This window comes from Drepanopeziza brunnea (assembly GCF_022702325.1).
Source record: "Drepanopeziza brunnea f. sp. 'multigermtubi' strain 214-2 chromosome Unknown ctg19, whole genome shotgun sequence".
NCBI lineage: Eukaryota > Fungi > Ascomycota > Leotiomycetes > Helotiales > Drepanopezizaceae > Drepanopeziza > Drepanopeziza brunnea.
In genome coordinates this window covers 1755574-1772226 of record NW_027094082.1, presented here as the reverse complement: position 1 = coordinate 1772226, position 16653 = coordinate 1755574, and the positions used below count along the sequence as shown (strand labels likewise).

The window sequence follows — 16653 nt, the reverse complement described above, 5'->3', positions numbered from 1 at the left end:
AACATTCTCGAATTGCATGGAGACTGAAGGAGGACTGATGATTACAGAGACGGAATTCGAGCAGGAGTTGAAGTGTCCGCTTTTGCTAAACCGGACGGACAACTCGCCAAGAGGCCGCCCCACCAGAGCTAATTACAATACGTAGTACAGCAGCTCGCGTCTACAACCACGACCGACCTGACATCTTCAAACCAACAAACCGTCTCCCTTAGTACTGACAACATGTCCCCCCCTCCACCACCCTCAGCCGATCAAATAAAAGCCGACCCGGTCCTCTTCCGGCCCACCAAAAAGCGCAAGATCTACCGCCAGCGCACGACCGAAGACGAAATCGCAACCGAAAACGTTGATACAACCCCTTCTGCTCTCTCACAACCAGCGCCTACGCCCACACCAGCGCAAAGCCTCGACGAGCTGATCTCGGCCGCGAGTGCGACGGCGTCTGGCAGGGGCAGAGACGAAGTAGAAGAAGACGGCGCATCAGCTTTGTCCGTGGCGGAGATCCTGCGGCTGCGCAAGAAGAATAAGGCGCGCGGGGGCGGCGTAGAGTTCAGGGCTTTGGGACATGTGGCTCGCGATGAGGAAGGGGAGCTGATGGTCCGGGGCGGTGATGAGGAGAAGGTGGATGGGGAAGGGGTGGGAAAAGGTGTGATTAGAGTGTTCGCGCCCCAGACAGGGACGGTGGGGGATGTGAATCGGCACATGTGAGTCGCCCCCTTGTGCTGCTGCTGTATTCGCCGGGTTGATGATGGGTTGATGAATGGTGACTGACGAAGCAAGGATGGCGTACATAGATTCCGAGTTGGCGAAACGTCGTGCGGCTGAGGGCGCGCTTGCACAGCCTTTGGAGTCTGCATTGAGTACGAGGAGTGGTGCGCCGATGGGTGATGTGGGTGATGGTGGTGGTATGCGGGAGAAGGGAAAGCTGCCTGAGACGCAGAGACAGCCGGCTTCGATTGGGAAGTTGCAGGAGATCGACCTGGGCGATGAGGCGAGGGATCGGAATATCAAGCGGACGACTAATGCCCAGCGGAGACTGAACGGAGAGATTGTGGAGGAGGAGGAGGCGAACGAGGGAGGGAAAAAGAAGAAGAAGAAGGTCAGATTGAACAGGGATGGAAGTGTCTGGGTGCCCCGAAAAAGACGGGGTAGCGATGATATCAAGAGAGACCAGCTCGTGGAGGCCGTGTTGCGAGAGAACAAACGTAAGCACACTCTATACCAAAGTCCCGCGCCTATCAGAGCTGACATGTTATACAGTGGAAATCTACGAAGAGCCAGCACCGGAGCCGGAAGATCTCAATGATGACCAGGCAGCGGATGATCGCATCGCAGAAGCGTTCAGGAAGGACTTCCTGGATGCTGTTTCGCAGAAGCATAGGAGGAGGCCAGCGGCGGCGCAGGCCGCATCTCGAGGCCCCGGTGGGAAGAAGGAAGAGGAATCAAGGGGGCCGAAGCTGGGTGGAAGTCGGAGTGCAAGAGCAGCGATGAGGGAGGCGATGCTCGCCAAGGCGAAGAAGTAGGAATCAACTGTCGCGAATTGCAGGATTGGAAAAAGAGTCGCGGATCATACTTGCTCTGGAAATTCGTTTGTCGGCTTGACATCTCACATTCGCTCGATCTTTGAAGAGCTGAAATTATATTTTCCAGTCTTTCCATTACTCGATTATTGTAGATTACTTCCGCATAAATCATTTCCTCACTGGCTAACGGCTTCAAATTCACGCCTCAGGGGTATCGTAACGGAACAGAAGGGCAAGCAACTCCCAGGAGCCGAAGCAGCAATCGAACGCCATTCGCTGTCCGAAATCGCCCTGTTTACGACTTCCACACCATCTTTCAACAAACCAATTTCGAGACCAGACAAAAGGATAATAAAACAGTCTCGATCAGACGCCCTGCGTGACTTCTAAAGTTGACAAGAAGCTCGTAGGGGCAGGTGAGCAGACGAGGAATTTCTCCGATGCAGATGCAGATACCGTCTCTGCTCGAGATCGTTGGGGAGACAGCGTAATGTAGGGCCGGAGAGTGGTTTTTTCAGCATAGCAAGTGCTGCTGGACGAGGGAGTTGCGGGGGTTGTAGCATTTCAAGTTATGAGGTTGGGCCCTCGCCACGTTCTTTCTAAAACCGGCAGCCACGTTTTCGCCAATTCCCACGTGGATCGGGGTGCATCCTATATAGCTTCGTTTGTACTCATCATCGTTCCCCGGCAGATGGACCAAGTACATCTCCTCCCCAACCCCCAGGACAACTGCTTCGGTACCACTCGAATTTGGGAACTTGTCGCCGCGAGGGCTGACCTCTTTTTCGACCTCCTCGCGCTCGAATCTCTGGACTACGAGATTGCGATTTGCTAGGCCTCGGACATCCTTTTCCCCATCATGTGCGCTGATCCAGACTTGAGCACGCAGCTTCTGGGCCACTTCAATTCCCCCTGGGAGGCCGCTGCAGATGTTGCCACCGAGGTACCATGAGTTTTGGATCCGGTGGAAGCAGTGAAGGAGCGCCGTGAGAGGGAAAGCCTCTTGAGGGATGAGATGCGAGCGTGCGTAGGGGCGAAGAGTCTTGTAGCTGATGCCGTGGGGAGCGTGGATGAGTGAGAGTGCTCGATCTCCAGTAGTATGGGAGATACTCGAGCTTGGCGCGGCTGGAGGAGTCATCTCATGGACTTGCTCGTCAACGGGAGGGAGGTAAGTAATACCAATGGCGCTGTGAAGCCGAGTGAGATCTGCTTTTTGTGCGAGGGAGGCGATGGTGACTTCGCCAGGCCTGCCATCTCGATAGGCCGAAGGAATGGGGATTCGATAGATTGCTGAACGCTTGCACGGTCTGGATTCTTCGAACTTGGGAAGAGTGATGACCTTCTCGGGAGCAAAGTAATTCCAGCCTCGAATGAGCTTTGCGGCAGCTGGCTCAGCGAGGATGAGAGTCTTCCCTCCGGTACGTGGTAATTGCGTGAGAGTTTCCTTGTGGCAGTGGTCGCTCTTGGATTGAGATATAACAACTAGATCGACCTCGTCGAGCTCGTTCAGGGACCGAACACACGCATCGAATTTGTGCCTTACGATGGAAAACCTGGAATTTAATACCTTCGACGGACCCGACAACCACGGGTCGAGAAGGATCTTGAAGGAATTCGCTTGCTGATCTGGGCAGGGCGGACAGCAGGGAATCGGCTGGAAGGTAAGGAGGAACGACGCATCCGAGTTGAGATGCTTAATCGTCAAAGACATGAGCGTGGTTTTGGTATATACTGTTGGTGGTGGTGGTGATGTTGTTGTCGTCGTTGAAGCACAGTTACGGAATCGTTGTCCATGGTCTGTTGAGAAGTGGTGTGAATGGGTGAGTGAGTGAGTGAGTGAGTGAGTGAGTGAGTGAGTGAGTGAGAGGGAGTGAGTAAAGTGAGTGAGGAGCAAGGCAAAGCGAGGCAAGGCAAGCTAAGGCGGGGAGGGGGTGGGCGGATGGGGATGAAGTTGAGATCTGCGCCGGCTCGACTTGCCTGTGCGATGGCACGTGGAGCTGTTCGAGACGGGGGGAAGTACAGTACCGTACTGTCCAGTACAGTAGGTACCGGTACCGGTACGAGTTGTCTTGGCGCCGATTGGAAAGGAAGAAAGAAGCTTTTGCTTTGCTTGAAATTTGCTTGAAATAAGCTTGACTTGCTTGTCGAATGGATAAAAGTCTTGTTAGTAAATGTATGTATAAGTATATATCTATATATACACTTACACTTGATACTCGGTATAAAGTCAGCAATTGATCAAACTGTCGAGTCCAGGGGCAGTCTTAAGCGAACGAACGAACGACTCCGAAGGGAAAGGGGCAGGTGCAGGCGCAGGTGCAGGTGCAGATGCAGATGCAGGTGCAGGTGCAGGTGGTAGGTGCAGGTGCTGCCGAGCCGAGGCCCGGTGTTGTGTTTCTTGGGATTTATGTTTTCTTCTTCTTGTTCTTCTTCATCTTCTTCTTTTCCTTCTTCTTTTGCTTCTTCTTTTGCTTCTTCTTTGCTTCTTTTTCCTATTTTCCTTCTTTCCTGATTTGGATTGGAGTGGTCTTGGGATAAACCTCCGTAGATAGATCTCCGCAAATGATTGGACTCGTCGAGTCGGATTCTCGATCCTCAGAACATTAGATCGGCTCACGTGACCATCCCGTCGCGCATTCCTAGCATCGTGAACAGGCCTCGCAATTTCCTCGTCCTGGCCGTGTTCAGCTTTCCGCTCCTCACCATTTCTTCTCTCTTCTTTTTCTCCCTTTTTTCCCTCATCAAGCAGCACTCCTCTCTTTCTTGCCAGCGTGTCTGAGCCCTGCTTTCGATCCTTCCTTCGACTCGTTCTGCAAGTGCATCCACCTCATCGCCCCCAATCGAGATGTCTCGGTGGCTTGCTTTCCTTCCTTGTTCTCCTTTTCATTACAAGTTTCGGTCGTCGCTCATGTCTTCATACCTCCATTTGTTTACAGTATCACGTGTCGATCGATCATTGGCCATATTCAATTCTGAATGCCAACCTGACCCTGCTGGCTGCGGTCGCAACCCAAGAATCTTCGCCGGGAGATGCCTCCTCAAGTTATATACGGATGTAAATGTGGCTGTGCCCCCGACATCTTCTCTGGAATCAAATCCCGACGGAGTCCGGACCCACGGCCACAAGCCCTCAAACCAGATGCCCGCTCCTGCTTCAAGGAGGCAAGGCAAGGCAAGGCAAGGCGAGGCGAGGCTGGCCCAACCTCTTCTCTTCTTTTTGGAAACAAACTCGCTTTCTTCGTCTGGAAGTCTGGAAGTCTGGAAGTCTGGAAGACGAAGGGTTGATTTAGGCATTGCAACAAGCCGTTACCAGTGAGTGACCTTTGGATGGGACTGGACTGGGGGGACTAATGGACAAGGTCCACCCCACTCGGATCCAAGCTTCACCTTGGCCGATGGGGCTAGGTAGCCAGTCCATGGTCCAAGTGCAAGTGCAAGTGTAAGTGCGCATTAACATTCATTAACGCTAATAGAAAGAACTAGTACGCATAGCTGAGGAAACGAGCGTATAGCCGGGGGCTTTGTTTTCACCGCTGCGATAGCTCCCGGCCGTCGTGGTGGTGGTGGTAGTGGTGGTGTGTGCTGCACAAATCTTGGAGGCGAGCTTTCAAACTGGAACTTGTTTGGCCGCATTGTGCGTGCGTTGGTTGAATCGAGCTGAGGTGAAGTGAAGTGAAGTGAAGTGAAGTGAAGGGAAGGAAGTCTTTCAAAGATTCCGCGCTGCAACCGACCAGACCAGACCAGACCAAAGATACCAGACCTCTCCCTCTTTTTTGTAGTGCTTTCTTTGTTGTCAAGAGCTCCGGGTCAATTCGGTTCAGGTCAGCTCCAAGTCCAAGTCCCCAACTCCAACTCCAGCTCCAGCTCCAGCTCCAGCTCCTATTAACCGAAGCCTAATAAGCTCCCAACTCATCTTGGAACACCAATTGTATCGCAGCACCGAGGAAGAGCTCAACCTAGGTAAGGTACTTACTCGTACTAGTACTTACCCTACCTACCTACCAACCTATCGACTTACCGACCTACACACTTGACCCCCTTAGCTGCTTTATCCCTATATCCAATCCTGATCCCTCCTGTCCTCGAACTCGGACTCGAACTCGAAACTCGAAACTCCGATAATCGAAACCGTCGCCCTCGCCCTCGCCCTCGTCCTCGCCCTCGCCTTCAACCTCAACCCGCTGCCCTCGCACCATAAGCTTCCTGTTCATCGCATCGTCAGCCCTCCCCACGATTCTGCACCGCCGCACAGCTATCGCATTCAATTGAAGCTCGCTGCCCGCATTGCCATAGACTGCCGTAAGGCACTGCACCTACGGAGTATATCCACCTATCTATCTATCTATCTATCTATCTATCTATCTGTCTATCTGTCTATCTAATCTACCCCTCGCCCCACGACACAGGACCGACACCGACACCGACACCGACACCGACACCGACCCCAACTCCGACACCCACGTCTTTTCGGGGATGCTGGCCACCTCGTCCTCCGTAAAGACGATGCCTCCTCGATCCGCCTTGACATCGTCGTTCTCCGTTTCCGATGCCAGTAATGAGGTTGTTTGCCCGTTGGTCAACCAAGATGGCTCCGGCTGTCGCAAACGTTGCCTCGGCGTGAGTGTCCTGCTCTCTGCTGTGTCTGCTGCACCCCTCATGAAGCTCTGTCTGCTTTGTCTTGAACAACCATAGTAACGGAGAGTTTGGGGAGCAGGAAAAACGTTATCGCTCGATGCAGGAGCATATAAGACGGGCGCATCCCGAGCATTATATCTCCAAGCTGCCCGCGACCGAGGAGAGCTTCCAGCTCATGATCAGTACCCCGCCATCCGAACGGCCGCCTCCAACCACCAGCTCGAATCTGGTTCCCCAGGGTGTGTACGACCTCCGCGCATCCTGCAGACGGGCTAACAGTGTCGCAGGCTACGGTAACGACCGAAAATCTCATTATGGCGACGACTCGAGTACCCCAAACACGCCCAGGAACCTGGACGAGTACCAATCTGCGTCCATGCCGCCAGCCGCTAGCGCTGCGGCAGCCCTGGCACAGCTACACAACCACAAATTTGAGACAGAAGGGGAGTCGGAAAATGTCGGTGGAATCTGTTCCGAATGCCAGAAAGGGCCTGGATTGTTGACATGTTCGCAGGATTGGACGTCGGACACCGAACAACACAAACAGGGAATGCGGTCCTCGATAGAGCTTCCACCTCTGCAGCAGGGGAACCACCACAGGGAACCTACCAGCGACCCCTTCTCACACTTCAATGCCCATCGTCGGAGGGAACTTCTCCCGTCCATATTATCCACGTCCCCACCCGGTCGGTCTTCAACACTACCGCCCATTCAGAGAAATCTCGGATCCAACCGCCCACGAAAACAATCCGTTTCAAAACGTGCCCGAGAACCGCAACACAAAAGACAGAAATCAAAGGGTGAAACTGCTCATTTGCGAAGAATGAGCTACGACCGTAAAGCTTACTCTGCTGAACCTTCAAGTGGACTTGCACCTTCATATGGAAAGCGATGGGAAGATCTCATCGACGCTGCAACCTCTGCCACCGAGGATGCTGATGACCGGACTCCGGTAAGTATTATCTCGTGAGCGATTTCACCTACGCTTACACGTCCAGGTCCCACCATCACCAATTTCAGTAAATCGAGCATCACTTCCACCGTTCCCGGCATCCCAATTTCAAGGGTATCAAGCCTCGCCCCTCCAGCAAGCACTCACTCCACCCGCTAATCTTCCCGACGCACCGGAGCCCTTCCCCTCTGTCGAAAGCGGAGAGAGCGGTGACACGTTCCATATCGATAATCGTGGTCTCTCGGATTCATCGCCCAGCTTTTCAGCCCAAAGTATCAAGATATACTGCGCAGCCTGTCAGGGCGTTTCTCCTTTGAAAGAATCATATGCGTGCACCGAATGCATATGTGGGATCTGCCAGGCGTGCGTTGATGTTCTCATGGCCGAGCAAGGCGCCAGGAGGAAATGCCCTCGCTGTGCGACCGTTGGCGGCCGGTTCAAACCATTCCAGTTGGACATTAGATGATCACTTCTTTGTTTTTTCTGATTATATTTCTTGGGCCTTCATTTGTCGATCTGGTATTAGGAGTCAGTACTGGGTACGACATTTCTTCGATATCACTGATAGAGCGGCGTTCGGAGAAGGCTGCTTGGCGTCTGGTACTTTTCAAGATGAGTTTTATTTTGGGCTAGGTTCTGACTCTGGGTCGGGTATCGGGTAGGGGGCATTGGGTACAGGGGATTTCGTTATGTTTCGTTAATTGGTATAATATATTCGACTCGTCGACGGCATGCTAGGGGAGACTTGCATACACAAGACCTGAGTGGATGCATGGTTTGCGCTGACGTCTATAGTCGAGGAAAGACCTGGGAAATAAATTTATTTAAAAACATCATGCCCAATTGATTTATTTCTCCGCGTGAGTTAGTTAGAGGCAGAGGCAGAGAGGCAGAGAGAGGGGGGGAGAGAGGGGGAGAGAGAGATTTGCAGGGTACCCTTTTGGCCTTTCAATTTTATATTCTTTCTAGATATTCTTTCTAGATATTCTCTCTATACATTCTTTCTAGATATTCTCTCTATACATTCTCTCTAGACATTCTCTCTAGACATTCTCTCTAGACATTCTCTCTACACATTACATCTGTATATCACACAACCCGGAGTACTACCTGTGCATCTATCTTCTCACCAGCCCTTGAAATTTCTAAGTCTTCAGATTCACAGATATTTTTTTTTTTTTTTTTTTTTTTTTTTTTTTTTTTTTTTTTTTTTTTTTAAATAATTTGTTTGGTATATGTATTTGGTTACAGTGCAGTTGTAATTCCGTAGTTCAGATTGGAACTAGTGCTTGCTTGTCTGCGTGGGTGACAGGGGGATAGCTGGATCGCGATGGCTCCCTCTGAGAGAGAGAGAGAGAGAGAGAGGGAGGAGGGGGGGGGGATGGAGCACTTTGCAGTATTTCTTGAGAAGGGATTCTGACTTGGGGATTACCTAGTTCGTGTGTCGCCCTCGCTTGAGCTGCCGCGGTGGTGTTGTTTACGATGTTTTTGTGATGGAAAGCACTATCCATCCAGTTCATGGCGCACAGTTACAATCCTCGTGGTTCGCAAGGTTTTGCAATCTGGTGCATTTGTACAGAGATATACAGCAAGTCAACATCTTCAATCCTTTACCCTCTTTAATATCCTAATCCGCGGTTCCATCCTCGGCCCTATCCAGTATCCCCCCGTGACAAGCCTCACCGCGTCCCTCACCAGCTTGAAGGTCCCAAAACGGCCCATCTCCTCCAACATCAGACGCGCCTTCAAGTCCTCTAACTCCCGATTCTCCCGCGCCTTCTCCTCATCCCAGCTCACCTTCTCCGCCTCTCCTTTATGACTGTTGACTTCCTCTATAACTTCCTCGCTGCTCATCACCTCGTCGTCTTCCGCCCTTGTCAGATTGTTCGCCGCGTATACTCGTTCCAGGCTCTCGCCGAAGGAACTCCCGTCCCCGGGCTTCAGGAACTCGATGCCAGCGTACGCGAATACCGTGCCAACGACCTCCCATTTGCCAATGGCTTTGCCCGGCTCTTCCATGAGCGCGTAGTCGAAGCTGGCCCAGAAGCCAGGCTCGAGGAGCTGGGTGTCGTTTTCGGTCTTGTCATAGGTGAGGTGGACGTGGTCTATGTCGGATCTTTGCTGGAAGCGAGTGACGCCTGTCATGCAGGAGAGCACATCCATGTGGATGTTGAGCGTGGTGTTTGAGGGGACGTTAGGGCCGACAGGGGATAGGGTCTGGCGGTGGATGTAATCGTGGAGTTGGGCGAGAGCGTCGCCGCCGGGGTAGTTGAGGGATGAGATTAGGAGCATGGTAGTTGAGGCAAGAAAGCTGGCTGCTACAGATCCTGCGAGGAAGAATGAACTTAAGCTGTAGAGCCATGATTTTGTCCGCCTAGTCCAGATATACGATGCGGAGAGGGAGGCAGCTGCTGTGAGGGATGGGACAGCGTAAATGATGAAACGAGACTCCTTGTGTGGCTGGAGGCTAAAGATCGAGATGAAGAGGAGAGAGGGTATGACAAGACCCTGAGTATGATACCATGTTGAGGGTAGAGCGAAAGCAGCAGGGATAAGGATGAAGATCATAGGGTTGAGGAGGAGGCGCGGGAGAGAATTGGTGAAATAGTAAGGAAGAGGGGAAGTTCCCCAGTCCGAAGACTTGCCCTGTATGGCATTAAAGTAGAAACTTTCAAGCTCTGGCCAGAAAGGCCTCGTTTTTTGCCAAAACACGGAATCCAACAGGACAGTGGCCGTCAACCCAAGAAATGCGGCCATAAGTCCTTGCGTGATGATAGTCTTAAGCGATATTTTCGATTGCACAAGCAGGAACAAAAGTTGAGAGGCAAGCAATAGGGCGACCTCTGAACGGAAGATGATCCCAGCCAGTACAAATAACATGATTCCGAATCTCTGCTTTCGTTGCTCCCCTTGCAAAGTCTTGGATGGAGATGGCAGAAATGCGGCAAACGCAAAAGTAGCTACGAGGAAATCAGGCAATCAAGTCAACATAGGCAGTGAAGTGCATCAGGTACTTACTGAGTCCGAAAGCAAACATATTCGGCAACGTCCTCGACGCATAGAACATGACATGGAACTGGCTGGCTTGCAATACAATATACCACCTCCCTACATTTCTTCCGAATGCTGTACTAAGCCCTGAGCTGTACTTATACATGGCAGCCGCATTGTAGAATCCCAATACAGCCCTCACTGCGAATTGCGCATACTGCTGTCCCACATAGGGTATTATAGGACTGCTCAGTGCAGCAAGAGTTCGAGCTCCAATCGAGGTGCGGGGGACGGCGCCTGGAAAGGAGACGTGGTCGAACTTTTGTTGGAGGAAGGCATTATCTGTGCCGGGATACGGAGCACCGTATTTGAGTATATCGTGGGTCGCTTGGATGTTGAAGGATTCCTCGACCTTCGTGTAGGGCGCTACGAGGAGGTGGAGGAGGACGACGGATGGGAGTATGGGGAGAAGGACAACATCTGTGGCAGAAGTTTAGTTACTTTTCCTTTCTGGCATTGTAAGAGATAGCATTCGACAATTCACCTATGGCCTTCATCCTGAATCCTCTGAGCCAGCTAAACGAGAATCGCCAGAATCGGAAATTAAAAAGGAGAGATTGTTCAAGATTGTTCAACCTCGCGTTCCCATATTGATGTAACAGCCTCGTCGGCCTGCTTCGTCCGTGCCCAACCCAGCCTCGAGCCCTTGGCGGAAGCATCCCGCCCAAGTTCTGGCATCAAGCAGCACAGCAACTCGCAGTCTCTCCAAGATCTCTCAACTTCGCTCTCCCAGCACAACGTCCACGCACGAATTACCGCCAAGATGATGTTCTTTGCGTTTGGAAATCTGATCTACAGTTCGTCTGCCATCTCGCCCATTCCCAAGCCACAAGAAACTCTTTGATGTGGAGGGTTATCTGTCATGAAAGCTCTCCCAGCTATTTATCTATATACTCATTTCACTTGCGCGCAACGCTCAAGCACCACTCTAGATTGTGTGCTATTGGATATACGCTGACGGGAATGTGTCGTAGTCTCCGTGCTCCTTGTGAACGCCATAGCAATCCTCTCCGAGGACCGATTCCTGGCGCGCGGTAAAGAACCCCCGGCCTCCTCCATTCCCCCTCCCCTCGTCGCAAATACCTATGTTCCCACATTCCCTATATCGTAACGGCAAAGCGACAATGTGCTAATGAAGAGAACAGTCGGATGGTCCAACAGCACACTCGGGGAGCCAGCTTTCGGGACCAGCAACGGTGGCGACGCGAGCATTAAGAGCAAGTTGATAAACCTGATGACCAGCGTGCGGACGCTGATGAGGAGTACGTGCTCTCTTTTCCTCCCCTCTCTACCATTGAGCCGGACGTTGCCCAGACTTCAAAGAGGAAACTATACCTGCTCGAAGGCAGCAAAGCAAAGCAGAGGCTGATTACAAGACAACAGTACCCCTCATCCTGATCAACACGGTAATAATCGTCTACGAGCTATTCCTTGGATGAACGGATGGTCCTTCCATCTCTTAATACTTTTCCCTCCTCCGATACAGAGAAGTCGGAAGCGCGAAGGCTGGGGCGGTTGGTGGACGATCAAAAGCAAGTAGCGCGCAAGTTTTCGGGAGCCAGCTGGCCTAGATCTGTGTAGATAAATACAGCCAGCAAGTGTTGAAGAGGGCGTTGGCGCGGCGTTTTTGGGATAGGCGAAGGAGGAGATTCAGCCATAGTTGTGAGTCTGTCTGCGCAGGCTCAATCACGCGTGGGCTAGAGCTATAAATGCACGAAAGAAGGAAAGAAAGAAAGACAGAAATCAAATGAAATACCCTCCGAGACCTCGAGCTGCTGAGGCATGAAACAGTGTTGTTTTCTGTTGCGCCCATCGCATCCACTGTCGATTTGAGCTTTTAAATCGAGCTGGCTCGGTGCGCATGCATTCGCAACAGTCGAAGCCGGGGTCGAAGCCATTCACACCCACCCATACCCGAGAAACAGGAACAGGAACAGGAACAGGAACAGGAAAAACCATCGGCACATTTCAATCGTGTATGATTTGGTTCCTCATAGAAAATGTGACGTTGATAGCGACCGATGCACAAGCCAAGCCATGAAAACAGCTTCGGACATCTAGTCAACGTGTGCCATCGAGTTTCATTTCTATTCATCTCGCTCTATTATACTACCAGACCACCACCACTATATGCATCGCCAGCTGTACAATAAACTAGCTTTCCATTCATTCCTCCCAGAAGTGCCCACGAAAACGCCTATTGGTCTGATCATCGTCCAACAGACCATATAAACCCACCCACAAGATGTTTCGGGGTATTATTTTGTAACTGCTCGGCCCTTATGCTCGCTCAAATGTACAATCCCAACTCGTAGTGCCGAAAGCGTCATCACAGATTCAGGAAGCTTTTCTTTCGTCCGAATCCGAAACTGGTCCGGTTCTTCTGCGGCTTCGAGCTCTTCTCAGACGTGGGAGGGCCTGGTTCCCCGTCAAGTGCTGTATAGGACTCGTCGGTGGATGAATATTTACTTTCCCCGTTCTTGCCACCCAGGAAGGCAAAGCTCTTGCGGCTCATGCTTTTGCTGCCCTTGTGGCTGCGGCTTAGGCTGCCCAGTCCGAACCCCCCCTTCTCGTTGCCGTTCTCTTTGGGTGCGTCATTCTCCTTTCTACGCTTCTCTTCCTCTTCCTGTTTGCTTGCTGCCACGGCCCTCTTCGACTCTTCGGCTTGATTCTTCTTCGTGAGCTCCGATTCCTTCCTTTTCCTTTCCGCCTCCTTGAATCGCTCTTTCTCGGCAGCCTTTTCTGCAGCTTTGCGGGTCCTATCGGCTTCTTTTAGGTCCTTCTTCTCCCGCTCCCTCTCTTCTTTCGTCTTGGCCTTTGGGGGTTCGAAGTTGGAGAGTAGGGGGGATGATGTGGCGGCTCGAGCTGGTGCTCCTGGCGGAGTAGGTAGAGGAGCAGTGACAGCATGGTTTAAAGAGAACTCCTTTTCTTCCTGAACAGGACTACTAGGAACAGGGACAGCCTTGGACACGGACGAAGGGTGAGTGCCGTTGGGTTGCGCGTGGCCAAGAGCGATATCAGCCTCAACAGATGCGAGGGCGACCTCTGCCAGACCTTCAGCTTCTTGCTCCTTCCGCATGGCTTCAACAGTAGTTTCCTGGTAGAACAAGACGTAGGCGCACGCCATTCCTGGCTTATCGCCGAAGAAATTTCGTACATAGTGCTTGTCAACGGGCTCCACCATCTCATCGTCGAAAAGCAGCCACCCTCGGTCCTGTGTCTTGATGACCGACACGTAATGCCCGTGATACGCATTGCCACCAATGTGAACGACAACGGCGTAGAGTTCGTAGAGCCGATCAGGATCCTCGGCGTCATCTGTGGTATTGAACATCCGTAAATGGTAGGGATAGACGACTCTGTGAAACAGTTTCTGTAGCCGCGTCATATCCTCGGTATACTTGAACCTTTTGAGGTGAAGAGCCAAGATCTTGGGTAAACGTTTGATCTTCATACGTTTCTCAGCTTCTTGCAAACCGCCGCAATTGTCGCAGTGGAACTTATTCCTCTCGCAAAGCATTTCTTCGGCGGAGAATTTCCGTAGACAAGACGTAACAGAGGAATGTTCCTCCAAGTCGATAGAAAGATCCAAGAACGTCTCATCTCGCTGAGATGCCGTCTCGCAGGTCAGACATTTGGTCTCCGACGTTAAAACTCCCTCGAATATTTCGTGTACCCAGCCTGCTCCAGGTGATCGCGCACCGGATTCGTTTCCCAAACCCATATCATGTGCTGCTGAAGGGCCTGCCTGTGTCATAGACTGGGCAAGGCCCTCTTCACTCTTCGGTGTTGACAACTCCCTCATTCGCTGTGCGTTTGCCTCCACGTTGGAAATAACCGCATTCAGCACCAATCCGTAGAACTCGTGTGCATCTTGATGCATAGATGTTCGAAACATCTCATTCTCCTGCTTGAAAATCTCCAAGAACTTCTGGGGGCTTAGCACGCCCGTCCGGGAATTGGTTGCGATCAGAGCCATGAATATATCCTTCAGTGCCGTAAAAGTCGACTCCTCCATGCCATATTGACTGGCATTCTCGTATGTGACGTCTAATACAGGACCTATAGACATGGCATGCTTCTTCTTGTATTCCGGAGAATCTGGCTTGTCCTCTGGACGCTGTCCTGGAGTACCTGGTACTGTTTGTCCTGAATTGATTGCCGCCCTCCTCTTTATCGCCTCAGCCGCAGTCAACCCCTTCGGTTTATTGCCTGGTGACAAAGGACCGCCATTCCGTATCGGTGGCCTTACTGGGGTGATTATCTCAAACTGGCCGTTCGGCGTTTGCAATGGTGAGTGGTGGGGATATCGAACAGTATTTTCTCTGAAAGGGACTGAATAGTATAGCGCTTGAACTATTGAGTTGCAATAACTGGCAGGTATCAGTTTCTGGACCTCGAATCGAAAGATGCTAGAGCCCAACAAACCATGTATTTCCGAACTACACAAAGGTCAATACTGGCTGGCGAAGGGTGGGAATTCCAGGTAACGTACATTTTCCAACCCAAAAAACTTGTCACTTCCGTCATTGCGTATAGGACCCGCATGTTGCAGCATCTTAATCAGAGGTGTGGTTTCGGGCTCTGGCTCGACATCTTTCTTGTTCTTGCTCGAGATGGAGGAAGCACCTATACTCGTCGTTCCCTGGGCATCCCAACATCAGCTCTGTTCTGCTCGAATTTGCCCCGCGCCCAACCCAATAGACAGATTTCAGCTAGCCTTTGGTCCGTAACAGATACATTGCTATGGAAAATGAAAGTACTGACAGATGAACTCTTCAGCTTGCTAAACAGTCCAGCCATCTTGTTGTTGGTTGACCCGTAGGGCCCGGCCCGCCTCGCAAGCCGCGAAGGCGGCAGCGCAATTATGAAATGTTGCGACTCAAGTTGTAGTCATCCGTGCGGATAGGCGCAATTCCCACAGTCCTGGCTAACGGAGATACTCGTGCCCAGTTCTGTTCTGTCGAGATTGGGACTTCAACGACGAGTGGTCCTCGAAACGCGGCTATACGGCGCAGCGCGGGGTGGAAGTGCTCCAACGGGAGCCTTTCCGGTGCGGTTCGGATTGCTCGTCGGGAGCGTTCGGTCGCGAGGACAGATCGATTGATGCTTGTCAGAGAGCTCCGAGATGCTGGATGTCAAAAGGAATGCGGAGGGGAGGAGTAAGTCCTGGCTGGTTGGTGATTGCTTTCCAAGGCCTGCGGACTTGGGGGTCTGCCTCTTGGTGGAGTTGGGTTGAATTGGCACTTAACTGGGGAGGGGGGGAGCGAGTGATGGGGCCGACGCAAGACTCTGGGGGTCTAAGACACTGGAAGACAAGGCCTCGCCGTCAAGAATAATAATAACAACAACAACAATAAGGATAATACAGTAATACAAGATATTTTCATCGGCAACCGCGACTCATGATATATGTGTCTTGTTATTTATTATACGTTCGGTCCAGGGCGTACGAGAAGGAACAGCTACCTACGTACAGTACTACCGGGAGGTGGGCAGAGCATTGGCCAACAAAACTGATCATACCGTATGGCCAGGTGATATGATACTTACCGGTACTGTAATAGGTAGCAGTATTACCGGTACTATTATTATAAGTGCACTACTACTTTCTGTAGACGACCGGTACCGTAGTGTCTAGATCATTTTGATACCCTCTTCAGCCTAGTTGGCTGTGAATACTCGGGCATTTAGGCCTGTTTAATCCCAGTCTTTCGTTTCACTCGCAACTCATGATGCACTTGCTGGGCTGTCAAGTGACTACGGTGTTACGCAAGGTACAGACCGCTCGAAATGCTTACTTGCCCGTCTGCAAAGAATCCCATGCCATCCCATGCCATCCCATGCCATCCCATTGTACACCCCGGAGCCCGATTCCCTGCCTCCACAATTATTTATTCTCCTGTTTTCTCTTATTCATAGTTTTCTCTCTCCCCGCTTATGACGAGGCAATGCATCAAGCAACGAACGGGAAGCAGAAGCTCGAGGCTCAGATCAGAACTCGGCACGAATGATGGCATCGCCGCAGGCGGAGTAGGCTGATATATGAGCCATGGCAGTAGTGGACGTAGTAACAGTAGTAATAGTAGTAACAGTAGTAACAGTAGTAACAGTAGTAACAGTAGTAACAGTAGTAACAGTAGTAACAGTAGTAACAGTAGTAACAGTAGTAACAGTAGTAACAGTAGTAACAGTAGTAACAGTAGTAACAGTAGTAATAGTAGTGGTAGTCCGTAAGTGCAGACCTCCGTCTGTTTAAAGCCGGACGAAGGAAACGTGTGAAATGAAATCCGCAGAACCCGTGATCGGTCCACGTGGCGGGGAAGAAAGAGATCGATCGACAGCTTCCCAACATCCTGGCTCGTGGATCGTTTGAAGGTACGGTACAGTAGTAAGGAAATGCGGATCAAGACGGCTTTGGCAATGACATGTATGTGTACGAGTGAGTATGTATATACGAAGTACCGGTATAGGTACCGGTAGGTATTATAA

At 51.4% G+C, this 16653-nt stretch overlaps 6 protein-coding genes across 6 annotated transcripts; 3 read left to right on the top strand and 3 right to left on the bottom strand.

Annotated features, from left to right (window-relative positions):
* Positions 1-222: 222 nt before the first annotated feature.
* Positions 223-1523, top strand: L3040_009271 (uncharacterized protein; the record flags this gene model as incomplete). Its single annotated transcript, XM_007290353.1, has 3 exons — positions 223-704; positions 781-1205; positions 1261-1523. The coding sequence occupies 3 exons, from the start codon at positions 223-225 to the stop codon at positions 1521-1523; spliced, it is 1170 nt and encodes a 389-aa protein (XP_007290415.1).
* Positions 1524-2037: 514 nt separating this feature from the next.
* Positions 2038-3234, bottom strand: L3040_009270 (uncharacterized protein; the record flags this gene model as incomplete). Its single annotated transcript, XM_007290354.1, has 1 exon — positions 2038-3234. The coding sequence occupies one exon, from the start codon at positions 3232-3234 to the stop codon at positions 2038-2040; it is 1197 nt and encodes a 398-aa protein (XP_007290416.1).
* Positions 3235-5996: 2762 nt separating this feature from the next.
* On the top strand, positions 5997-7576 carry L3040_009269 (uncharacterized protein; the record flags this gene model as incomplete). Its single annotated transcript, XM_066155917.1, has 5 exons — positions 5997-6140; positions 6238-6397; positions 6446-6615; positions 6673-7110; positions 7157-7576. 5 exons carry the CDS (start codon positions 5997-5999, stop codon positions 7574-7576), a joined length of 1332 nt encoding a protein of 443 aa, XP_066010198.1.
* A 1136-nt stretch (positions 7577-8712) lies between these two features.
* Positions 8713-10658, bottom strand: L3040_009268 (uncharacterized protein; the record flags this gene model as incomplete). The annotated part of the gene is made up of 3 exons (XM_007290356.2): positions 8713-10070; positions 10129-10581; positions 10646-10658. 3 exons carry the CDS (start codon positions 10656-10658, stop codon positions 8713-8715), a joined length of 1824 nt encoding a protein of 607 aa, XP_007290418.2.
* A 266-nt stretch (positions 10659-10924) lies between these two features.
* Positions 10925-11600, top strand: L3040_009267 (uncharacterized protein; the record flags this gene model as incomplete). Its single annotated transcript, XM_007290357.1, has 4 exons — positions 10925-10958; positions 11136-11195; positions 11307-11423; positions 11545-11600. The coding sequence occupies 4 exons, from the start codon at positions 10925-10927 to the stop codon at positions 11598-11600; spliced, it is 267 nt and encodes an 88-aa protein (XP_007290419.1).
* Positions 11601-12490: 890 nt separating this feature from the next.
* On the bottom strand, positions 12491-14964 carry L3040_009266 (uncharacterized protein; the record flags this gene model as incomplete). Its single annotated transcript, XM_066155916.1, has 4 exons — positions 12491-14534; positions 14590-14603; positions 14657-14806; positions 14929-14964. The coding sequence occupies 4 exons, from the start codon at positions 14962-14964 to the stop codon at positions 12491-12493; spliced, it is 2244 nt and encodes a 747-aa protein (XP_066010197.1).
* Positions 14965-16653: the final 1689 nt, after the last annotated feature.